General features: G+C 40.3%; 1 protein-coding gene across 5 annotated transcripts in view; it reads right to left on the minus strand.

Annotated features, from left to right (window-relative positions):
• rbfox3a (RNA binding fox-1 homolog 3a) overlaps nt 1–12,911 on the minus strand; it is a 563,670-nt gene that overhangs the window by 276,829 nt on the left and 273,930 nt on the right. For all 5 annotated transcript variants that reach the window (XM_071463611.1, XM_071463610.1, XM_071463609.1 and 2 more), the window contains exon 4: nt 7,105–7,167. In XM_071463611.1, the coding sequence (XP_071319712.1) occupies nt 7,105–7,126 (22 nt within the window). In that variant the 5' untranslated portion in view covers nt 7,127–7,167. The remainder of the gene's footprint in view (nt 1–7,104; nt 7,168–12,911) is intronic.

A 12,911-nucleotide genomic window follows, 5' to 3' on the forward strand; every position in this document is an offset into this window, starting at 1 on the left:
GGATGGAGAGAGGGAGGGAGGGAGGCAGGGAGAGACAGAGAAAAGCTGACTTAAACATTTTTCTCCATTTCACAAAAGTAGCTGTGCTGTTGTCAACATGATGAATGAGAGAATAAAAAGAGAGAGAGAGGCACAGAAAGAGAGGAGAGAGGGAGGCTGGGTAGTTATGGAGGAGAGGGAAGGATGGAAGTGTCTGACCTGAGGATGTGACAACAGCTGTTGAACATTTTCAATGTAATATTTTCTAACTAATTACAAATGTGGATATTTTTACCACTGAGATGGAATCTGAATTAGAACAAACAGCACGCGCGCACACACACACACACACACACACATACACACACACACACACACACACACACACAGACATTTATGACCCTGTCCTGCTGCTGATCATTAAACAGGTGACTGTCTGCAACAAGCAGCCTCAGCATGTTGCTGCGATGGACTGCAGCATGATTGTGTGTGTGAGTGTGTGTCAGCACATAATGAACTGAAACATGTGACACAAGAACGATCACAAACGACTGATGTCTTGATTCTATTTATTTATTGATTTTATTTGTAGCTCCGATTTTAGGGAACTGCGTCCTGGTGTTTCATCTGTGGACAAATACACAATCACACTTGTAAAGGATGGTTGGAAATAAAAAATGGTGAAGTTATTTGGGAGTGATTCATCACTGGATGTGTGTGCCTGTGTATATGTGTCTGTGTGTGTATGTGTATGCAGTAGAAGATATTTGGAGGCTCTATTTGTGTCTGAAAAGGAGAACCCGTTTTTTTTACACCATCTATTGTATCACTATGACATCACTAGACGGGAACTGAGTAACATGAATAACAAATAATTCAGACAGAGAAAACCTCCAGTTTTATCATATATTTCCATTAGATTTTGCAAAGTGACTTCTGTGTTGAACTTTGACCTCCAGAGTTTTTTGTAAGAAATCGATGATGACAAGGGACATTTTGAGATTGAGAGTTTGGAGACTGTCCTGTAAAAAATGAGCCCACGGGTCGTCTATGGAGCAGGTCATTATGACCCGTAGTTAGGTTTTGTTGAAAGAGAAAAGTGCGGTGACGTAATTTATAGAACGACAAAGTCCACGTCAGGAGGAGGTTGAAGTGGATGGATGGGTCAACAAAACACAGGAGAGCGGTGTTCGATTCCCATGTGAAAGTAGCAGTTTGGGTTGTTTCTCTTATCCATGACTGTTCATTGTTATTATTGTAATTGTAACCATAACAAAGATCATCTAACGTTGAGGAAGTACTTATTTTAACCCAAATCACCATCTTTTCCCAAACCTAACCAACCCATGACTGTTTATTGTTATAGCCATTTTGACAAAGGTCTGTTATGCACACTGTTGGCACATTGTAACCATGACAACCAACGGCTGGTATGCCTGCCGCCGTAGGGGCGCTATTTCAGGAGACACTCCATGGGTGGTATCACAGGGTTGGAATAAACGACCTGTATGGTTGTTCAGGTTGGAGGACTGGTTGTTCCAGTAAATTCATTTCCATATTACTGGCTTGGACGAATGGGATAAACAGAAGATTGGTTCAAAACCTGTGTGAGTGAACAGTTGTGTTACTGACTGACTGACTGACAGACTGGACTATGTTTCAGTAATGTCACTGGGTCCTCAGATCTCCAGAATGACCCTGTTGGCTAAAATGTTAAAACCAGTGGTAATAATAAAAACCATGAAACCATGAAAATACAACCTGTGGTGTTCATGATGAGTATATTAAAAATGATTCAGTGCTAATTCATGTTTGTTGCTTTTACACTACTATTTATACATAAGTGCTATAAGCTATACAAACGATCACATTTTAGATAATAAAAGAAAAAAAATGCAACTATTCAAGCTGAGGTCAAATGAGAATCATGGAAAAAAAAACTGATGCAAGTCCTCTTGTCATGCTGAGAAAGATACATTTTAAAAACAAATGTCTTTTTCTTTCCTTTGACTCTGTTGATTACAGAGGGATCCAGAGACTGCAGACTGGAGACCAGTCTCAGCCAACAGGGGGGCAGTCTGTACTTATTTCAATCAGCAGCACCAGAAGCAAGATTCACTGCTGTGACGTGTTTCAACGCAGCATTTCTACAAAGTGGTGCAACGACAGAGAGGAAGAAGACAGGAAAGTTAAACATCTGGTACCACCTGCTGGTCATAGTCAGAGGAAATGAAACGCATCTACTGCACACGCTGTTATCTATTCTCCTTCTTTTAAAACTCAGGAGAGACAAATATAGAACTGCAGCTCACGGCGCACAAAGATATTACGTGCAGTGTTGAGAAACAGCGCTGAGCTTGTCTGAGTGCGCCGCTGAAGGTGTGAAGGGGGGGGGGGGGGATTTATTCATGATGTTTGCTGCTCACTGCCCGAGCGTTCTCCGGCCTATTATAACCAGTAAAACAACATGAATATTCATTGTGAAACGCCGCGCTCCTCCGGATGGCCCCGGGGACTCGCCGGTTGATTGTGATCCATGACAGCTGACAATCGGCCCATTGCAGGGGCCATAACCTGGTGCGTGTGCGCTGATGACGGCGCGGAGCGGCGGCCTCAAACAGAGCAGTAATTGGACATTACTCCCGCGGAGAGAGGCTAAAAGCTTCTCGACCAGCTTTTGTGCTGACATTCCTCTTTTACTCTCATCACACTCTTCTCCATTTCCCCTTCATTCTGGCCAGCTCTCCTTTAATTGTAATGGCCTTTCTGGGAGTGTTAAAAGCAGCTCAGAGACACTGGACATCACTTTAACAAATACAAAGCGAACTTTTGTCATTCACACCCCTGAGCTCTCTCTCTCTCTCTCTCTCTCTCTCTCTCTCTCTCTCTCTCTCTGTCTGTGTAGTTTGTGTGTGGAAGCTAATGAATCCACAATGATCACAGTTTGTGTCTATTGAGCCTTTTCACCCTTTGCTGCGAAATGAGTATTTGCACATGCATCACCCAGTCACTGGACTGAAGGTGTTTGCATTGTACAATTATCAATATATATATATATATATATATATATATATATATATATATTTGTGTGTGTGTGTGTGTGTCAGTTAGAACATCATCACAGCACTCTGTCCTGTTTAGTATGGTAGTGTGTGTATCTGTGTTAATAATGTAAGGGTGGCTTTAACAGCTCACTGGCTGCTTTGTGCTATCACCATTAAGGCCGAGCTTGAATTTTTAACGAAGAGGAAACAAACTTTCACAGCTTCACTAACATTAACAAATGACTACGGGGTCGAATTTCACCAGTCAGCACGGAGCAATCAGCACAGGGCAATCAGCACCACAGGTACAGTTTGAATTAGTTTGTGTGTCCTGGGATCAATCATCAGTCAATAGTCATTGTGCTGAATGCTTCTCTGGTTGGATTAAGCCTCTGTCTCGTCTTTGTCCATGTTCAGTTTTCCAGCGTACACTGTAAAACCTGTCCTGAGCTGATGACAAATATGTGACAAATGTAAAGTAACTCTAAGAGAGAGATTAATTTCCCAACTAGAGGAACAAGAGCTTCCATTAACCTCTGGGCAGCAGAAGACCCTCCACTTAATTGGATAATTTTGCAAAGACAAGCTTCATGAAGCTTTACAGGGGTGGTGGAGAAGTACACTTGTTTAGGGAACTCACCACAGCTGAAGGGTGTGGATGGGAACAGTGCACGATTAATCACTGGAGGAGAGACTGCTGTTTACATTAGATTACATGTGTAGTTTGTGTGTGATCCTGAAATGTTGGTGTCTGGGGGACGAGCAGCTTCACCAAAAACCTAAAAATAAGGACAAATATTTGACTGTTGAGATGCTGCATTTACAAGAGATAAGTCTGTGTTATTTTGTGTTTGAGCTAGAACCAGGAACCACAACAATTACCAGATTTTTCACAAACCACAATTTATTCTTTTATTATTATTATTATTATGTTTTCAGGTTCTGTCCCATTCTTATGAATGCAATATCTCATATATCACCTTGAGGGAACTTCTTCAAATTTGGCACAAATGTTCCCTTGGACTCATGGATTAGATTTTGGTGGTCAAAGGTCAAAGGTCAAGGTCAGTGTGATTGCACAAAACACACACAATTATGACAAAATTTCACACAAATGGTTAATATTTTATATGATTCTGAGGAAACAGGGATGAAACTTGAAACTAGTCTGAGTGGCGGAGGCAGACAACCACACAGCAGTGATTCTAGTTTTTTTTTTTTTTTTCAGTTTGCCAATTGAAACTTTAAACCTTGAAAATACACTCAGGATTTCTGTCTACACTCAAAGCTGGAAAAAAGCTATATATGAAAATTTTTAAGTAATACAATACAAATATTCATACCTCCTCAGGGTTTCAGGCTGCTCTCGACAAAGTGGAAATCTGTGTAATAGCATTTACATCACAGTCCACAAAGATGCCATATGCACCAAAACTCCCACACACATTGCTTTCACTTCCACACAGGCACTGAACTTATCTATGCATCACCTGGTGGAGCTGATTGTGTCAAGGCAAATGTCTGACTCAGTTGAACCGGACATTAAACTGATGTCATTCTGCCAGAACAGAGTCTGTGTAAGTGAGCGGCCATGCTGCTTCTGTCATTTCTCCTGCTCGCTCGACCCAGGCGCCATCCCAACACCACACCAACAAAACTGAATATTTCCAGTAGGTGAGAACACCTCTGACCCCGGGTGTGTGCAGCATGTGTGAATGGGCGATGTCCAGAGAAGCAGATCTGGACATTCTCATATGTGAAAACAGCTTTTGTACGTCCACACATCTGCAGCAACTGGACTCATCAGGATAGGGCTATTTTCTGTGTGCTCCACATCAAATAACATGATGCTATGTGACATAGCTGATGTTGCACTTTACAGTCAGGAGGAAAAACATTGTGGGCAGTGCAAATGTTTAGGAAATCAGTGAAGAGATGCGTCTGTTTATCCTAATAACTGCAGATCAGTGGTCAGGGCACCTGCAGAGACGGAGGTGGGATCTAGAAGTGGTTGTTAGAGCCTAGAAGTAAACTCCACCCTCTGGCTGCCAGCATATCACTTTACACCAAATCACTGATTTAGTTCATTTGGTTTAAACTGGACTTGATTCAAACCAGTGTTTTTTTTTTTTTTGTTGTGATGCCAACTCACAAAGGTGTGGCCAGCAGTGTCACCATGTGTCTGCAGAGTTAAAAAAAAAGAAGCTATAACTGGTAGAAAGGATGGACAAATCAATGAAATAGAATAATTCTATTAAATTCCAAATGGTATAAAAATAATGAAGAATAATAACCAGACTGTTCTTGATACAAGAGTTCAATAAAAAGGTTGATGTTGGCCACATACACACATCAAACACAACAACATCACCAACACAAATCTCATCACTGAGCTTCAAAGGAGCCATGACTCTCTCCAACAATGATCATCTCTTTAAACCACGCACAACTTTCCAATTAGCTGCCGTGTCAGTGTAATTGGGCTGCAGAGCCTTGATTGGGCCTGGAGGCCTGTTGACGAACACTGATAGAGGCTGAACCAGGCCAAGCTGTAATTGATATTATGGAAAGGGAGGAGGAACTGTGTGTGTGTGTGTGTGTGTGTGTGTGTGTGTGTGTGCCTTCATCGTATTATGTGTATTATAAATTCCTGTCACTCCTTCGTGGCATGTGTTGATTAAACTGATTTCTACTCTGGTGTATTTTGCTCTCTGATGCTCAGTTCATCGTCTTTTCTAATGATAATTTAATGCATGTTTTTAATGTACGTCCACAATACAGCTTTCCAATCATCAGCCCTATGGTCTGTGCAGTACGATCTGGCAAAGCCAAAAAAAAAAAAAAAAGCCCAACACACAACGCGCTGAAACCAGTGTGAAGCACTCAGAGGTACACACAATGGATTTTATACAGGGGGCTGGGGGCTGGTGCAGAGCCTGCAGAGGAACCACGCGGGCTGTGTATACGTCCACAGATCTAAGCTGGTTGTGATTGATCTTTCCTCCTGCTATTAGATTGGTATTGATGTGCCAGGAGGACAGATGGCCACACCTACAGCCAGGGTCACACTTCAGAAGCTCAAATTTAATCGAAATAATAATACATTTTTTATGATCGAGCTGCACGGAGGTTTGGAAGTGAGCAGTGAGTTGCACGGGTGGGGGCTGTGATGGAGGGGTGGGGTGTGGGGGGGCAGCGTGCAGGGTAACATTAGGACCGGAGCGTTTACAGCCAGCATTTACGAGTTTGCACTAAAACTCACCATGCACGCAGCGGAAACTGGGAAACATAACAGCAAAACACTTTTGTGTTTAAGGATCCAAAAAAGCAACAGCAAGTTCATTCAACACCAGACAGTCAGTCAACACTTTAACAGAAGGCACCGGCATATTCAGATTACCTCTGCATGATTAACAACTGCCACTGAACGCTGCGCACCAGAGAGCAATCTAGAAATCTCCATGTACACATTCACTTTGTAGCAACTTTGCAGCCTTGTGTGATAAAAAACAAGCAGAAGCATGCACAGGCCAGGATTTCAGATTAAAAGACCAAGATGACGAGTATTTCATTGATGCTAACGCTGAAAAATAGAGGCATGAAAGATAGAAAGACACAAAAACAAGCCTGGCAGAGCTGAATATGTTGTGGTTATTTATAGATAGATAGATAGATAGATAGATAGATAGATAGATAGACATGGAGTGTGCAGCGGCGCAGCAGGAGCAGCAGAATTAAAGAGACTTTTTTGTGGCGTTTAATATCCATTCATTGGCTGGACTGCTGACACAGTGAGAGCACTGCGCTCAGGATTTATAGCCACTTCTAATGGGCATGCCCAGAACCAAAGCACTGCAGTCAGCACATTCTCTCTCTCTCTCTCTCTATCTGCACACACACACTCACAAAGACAGCCAGCTACCCACACACACACACACACACACACACGTCCCGGGTAGCTGATGTCTGAGTGCATGTATCAGTGAACCCACTGGATGTGGGAACATATGCACAGATGTGGTGAGTGTCTGCAACAAAACAAGACACACACACACACACACACACACACACACACACTGACCTGCCCAACTGGGGGTCTCCATGTACAACCGGCTGGTCTGAAAGAATGGACCTTTGTGCTGCCCTGTTGGACAAGCAGAGAACAGGGAGGGAAAGGTTATCCATCAAAGACACATTTTAACATCAAACACAGGTTGTTTGAAGCAAACGATCCAGAGAGAGATGAGACAGAGGCCTGACGGTTTACACCACCAGTGATTCCTGTGTAGATGAGCAGACAGAGGTGTAGCTCAGACAGAAAACACGGTGCAGTATGTGGATGAAGCTGCAGCAGGATGTTGCACTGCAGTTTTCAGTGTTCACTCAGGAGAACGAAATTATTCACCTGTGTGAAAACTGAGTCTGAGTCTTAAAGGAAATCAAGTTTGACTTATTTTAGAACACAAGCTGTTTATGTGCTACATTATAAAATAACACACAGTGAATTCTGCCTTAACAAATGTTCTAATGTTCAGATTTAGTTGAAATCGTTTTAAAAAGTGTTGATTAAACTTTATGCTCTTTTTAAATGCTGCTGTTTGTTGTGCTGTTGAGTTGTGCCGAGTTTTTCTCCAGTCTTAAGTACAGTTATACATCAGCTTTACTAAACTGCATTTATTAAATCTGTGTGTTTGGTTCTCATTTACTTATTTATTCATTTTGCATTTGAAGATTTCCCCTAATGTGTTTTTTATTCCATTAGTTGACACTGGAGGGTTTAAATGGCCAGTTACACATGACTGTGTCATCTATAAGTCCGACTGATTTTCAGCTGTCACAGCAGCAGCTCACAGTTCATTACAGTATATTATATTAAATCAAGAACATTTTAAAGATATCCTTATTCTCTTAGGGTAGATGTAGAGCACAAATGTAGGATTTTTCCATTTAGATGGAAACTTGCTCAGAGATAACTCCTGATCACTTGTGATGATTCATCTACAACCACAGTGACAGTGAGTTCATAATCCAAAGATGAAACAGTTTTATCAAAGGAAATAATATTTCACCCAGCCCATCAGTGACCACAGCCACAGGCTACAGAGACTGACACTCGTGTAATACAGTCTATCTGAAATCACATCAACATCTGGAGCTGCTGCAGCACTGTCATGATGTGTGTCTACACACACACACACACACACAGTCGCAGAGTTGTAATCCCAAGACACAGCAAAAAAAAAAAAAAAAAAGAGAGAAAAAGAAAAATGGAAAAATGAAAAATGACTTTTTGGGGGGAGGTGCTCCCATAGCCAAACAGCAGCTGTGATGGCGGCGCTTGTTGGTGCTGGTGGGATGGAGGCGGGGCACACCTCTGACTCCTCACTGCTGTATTATGGTAATTAATGGGGTGTAATGTTGGAGCGAGGCCTGTTCTGATTAAAAATGCATGCGGCAAGCAAAGGACATCAGTGACTGTGTATGTGAGCGTCTCTTAAATGGTTGGCATTAATCTGATCTATAGTTCTAATCCCTCCAGTGGTTGTGTATGTGTGTGTTAGAGAGAGAGAGAGAGAGAGAGAGAGTCTGAAAGAAGGAAAGAAAGGTTTATTTTCATTTTCAAGCTTGGTAATAAAAAATCTACAGAGGAAAAAAGGAAAAAAAGAAATAAGTGCAACAGAAAAGAGAAAAGACAATTTGAAGAGAGATAAATACAGAGAAGAGAAGAAAAAATAATCACCAATAAGGTTGAGATGATGTAGAGAAAAAGAAGATTAAAGATGAGATAAAAGGAAAAAAAAGGTTTCGATGGGGAACAGAGTGTGAAACAGTAATGAATCCATTCACAATAATGATGGAGTTCATTCAGCAAACAATAGCAAACAGATAATTAGCTGTCAACACAATGGATAATACACTTTTCATCTTCCCCTCCACTCGCAGCAAAAGCAGACATATGAACACATAATTTAACAAATATAGACAAAATGTCCACAGCAGATATATTTATCCTTCTTAACACACACACACACGTGCAAACACACACCACAAACACACACATAATAATATTAGTGTTGGTGTAAAGACGTTTTTACTGGCTTACATTTATTCGAACAGATACTTCAATATTACTCCAGAGGTACAGAGAAAAATGTGCAGCAAGGCATTAGTCAGTGTTACTGAATCTTGGCAAAAATAAAAAAACACATATATCCAACCCCACTGGACGTCCAGTGATTGGTCAGCTTCAGTGAGGTCAGCACAGCTATTTCTGCTATTTTTGTCAATCACTGTCACAGCTGTGGGAGCCGAGAGCTCGTTCTTCAAGCTCAAAATGATAAAACCTATCTGGGACATGCAGCAGCATCCATCAGACATCTTGAGGCAGAAAGAAATTCATCCTCATCTTCAGCTTCATCATCCTCATCATCATCATCCTCCGAGAATGAACAAGAAGACAGATGTTTGACTGGATTGTGGACAATGCCATGTGAAGATCAAATTCACCGAAGGCTGATGAAACAGGTGATAACAGGAACACACTATAGTCATAAGTGCATAGTAACATAGCAGTGTGTGTGTGTGTGTGTGTGTGAACTAGGCGGTGTGTAAAACTTCTCTTCTTTCTGCTGTATAGTGTGTGTGCTTGCAGACTGCAGTTGCTATGCCCTTTATGTTGCTCATACTTCTTCATTGTATTAGAAGCTTCAGATCATTTGATTTCTACTTTTATGTATATTACAGTCACTGTTGTGCTGTTTCCAGTTTTGTACTTTGATTGATTAAATTTAACATTTTTATCACATTGTTTGTTTTGAGGATAGACGGCAACATCAGTTACAAACTCTCCAATAATAACCTGTGTATATTCAGTCCTCCGACCTGAACAACCACGCAGGTAATTTTTCCAACCCTCTGATACGACCGATGGGAGCATCTCCTGACACAGTGACCCTACGGTGGCAGGTGTACCGGACCTTGGTTGCCATGGTAACAATAATAAACATGCTGAGTGTACCGACCTATGTTGCCATGGTTACAGTTACAAATGATCATGGCTTGGTTAGGTTTAGGAAAAGATGGTGATTTGGGTTAAAATAAGTCCTCAACATAGGGGTGTGACTTTCACTTTCTCTTATAAGCCTATCACTACTAGTTTAATAATAATAATAATAATTATAATAATTATTATTATAACAGTAAAATAAAATAAAAAATATAGTAATAATAATAATAATAATAATAATAATAATAATAATGACAAAAGTCTCTGTAAAGTCTCAGACTTCTGATATATCCTGTGCTGGTCTAAAACGGGTTCCCACAGTGTCTGAGCTCTGTAAAAACCTCATCTGTCATCAGTGTAATTAAAAGCGTCTCCTCGCCTGTTGTTGCTGCTGCTGCCTCTAATGAATAGCAGGAGGATAAATAACATTTAGAAAGGGTTGGGAGGAATAAAAGCAGCAGACTGACTGACATGGCCAGAGGACATGATGTCAGGTATCACTGAGAGGAAGGATGTGGTGCGATGACCCACCCAGCTTTTACAGCATCGCCGCTTTGTCTGATCAACTGCTACTTGTGAAACAGTGATCAGCTCAAGGAAAGGGGCTGCTTTACATGTGTGTGTGTATGTGTGTGTGTGTCAGGGCTGAGCACCTCGACTAGGGGCCCCTGGCAGGTGACTGGGCCTGATTCCATTAAGCAGCCAGTAATTTGGCCCATGGTTAATCAAATCAACTTTAATACCTCCAATCAAATTACAGCAGCCTCCTGTGTCCCATCACACTGCGCCAGAGAAGAAGAGACAGAGTTAGAGATGGAGGGAAGGTGGGAGACAGAAGAAATGCAGACAGGAAAGTTGAACGGCAAAAAGTTAAAAGTGGGATTTTGTGGAGAAGAGTGGTAAATCTATGGTCACCAGATGAACAGTAAATCATTAAATGAAGAGTGGAGGAGAGAGGGGAAGGAGAGGAAGACAGGAAGAAGTGAGGGGAGATGAAAATGAAGAAGAAGGGGGCAAAGAAGGAAAGAAAGAGAAGAACAGAAACAGGTCAGGAAGAATAGAGCAGTTTGAGGTGGCTGATGGTAGAGCTGTGTGTTTAACAGAACAGTGTGTGTGTGTGTGTGTGTGTGTGTGTGTGTATGTGTGTGTGTGTGTGAGAGAGACAGATCCACTGAAGCCACAGAGGAAATAACTGATTGTGCTTCTTAGGACCAAGAAGATAAAAATAATCACCTCCTCTTCTTCACTGCCATTTATACTGTGTGTTTGTGTGAGAGGCAGATTAATAAAAACTGAAATCAGCCTCTTCTATCGAACATTAGCGTTGCTCATTTCTACATTTCTAACATGACACGTTTCATCATGCAGTTTGTTTGATTATCCATTTACCAGTGAATGCTACACTATCATTTTGCTGATGGGTCAAACACTGCTACAGTTCTGGTATGTGAGTGTTTAAAGACAAATACAACATAACATAATATATACTATTATTTAATACATTATATCATATTATATTATATTACAGATAGATAGATAGATATTTTAGTCATCCCCTTGGGGAAATTCAAATTGTCCAGCATCTCATTAATACTGTATATGCAGTTTAGATTCTAGTCGGTTTGGCTGAGATGTTAAATAGTCTGATGGCAGAGGGAACAAAGGATTTACTCCTCATTTGATATTATATTATATTATTGTCATAATTTATTTATAATTATTATATTAGACAAAGAATATAAATAATTGTCCTAATATCACTACATACTATCACATTATTTTATATTATTAATATATTTTAGTTATAAAGTATATCAATATTACATTGACAGGGTATCTCATAAATATCATTATTATCATTATTATCATTATTATTATTATTACATTCTGTCTACAATTATATTCAGGTTAAATCATTAATTTCCTCTATAATTTCTTTTTCACCCTCTCTCCACACATGCCATCATGCCACACCCCATAAACCAGTCAACCCAGGATCACACAACACAGATACATATAGTATGATTATATAATTTAAAAACACATACACATATTACAGAATCATACAATACACATCATATGACATCACATGTTGTCATTTTGTCATCATCTCTATGACAGTTATTGTCTTTGTTGTAATCTACATGTCTGTCCATTATGTCCTATGTACCCTCCACCTCACACCTGTTTTTGTTACATTATGTCACCAATAAATAAATAAAGAAATACCAGAGGAACATCATCATGATAAATTCTCAGTCTACAGACATGTGGCATTTGTGAAATTGTGCAGATAACACGACCTGATACTGCATATGGAGTGTGATTTATTTAGTTCAAGCATCATGCAAGAGATATGAATTAAGAAATTCATACATAATACAAGGCAGATACATTTTCAGTGCATCTGCATGCAAATGATAATTAATTACTTTTTTTTTTGTCAGGTTGAGTATAGAATATGATCATATTATTCAACAATTCAGACACGGGGAGGGTGGGCAGCTGTGTTCCCAAATTATTTGTGTAACTCTGTGAATGCCATATCATATTTGATGTCAGGCATTATTAATAATCTACAGATTCAGAGATGGAAGACTGAAAAAAATGGGAAAAAAGAAAAACATTGCTCATTGTCTGTCTCAGAATTGTTGAACATATTGTGTGAGATAACTGATTTGTTCACAGCCGCAACAAATCAGATTGGATGCATGTTCATTTGCACAAGTAAAATCGCAATTTGCCAACAAACATAAGGATTAATGTTGGGAGCACTGATGGTAGTAAAGGGATATTTGCACATTTATTAGTGACAGTTTAGGTGTACATCATGCAAAGCAAAAGGAAAAAAGTTCAATTGGCCTTGGTTCAGGAAACCTATT

The sequence above is a fragment of the Trachinotus anak genome, unplaced genomic scaffold (assembly GCF_046630095.1).
Source record: "Trachinotus anak isolate AG129_WGS33_773 ecotype Australia unplaced genomic scaffold, CSIRO_AGI_Tana_v1 ptg000025l, whole genome shotgun sequence".
Classification (NCBI taxonomy): domain Eukaryota; kingdom Metazoa; phylum Chordata; class Actinopteri; order Carangiformes; family Carangidae; genus Trachinotus; species Trachinotus anak.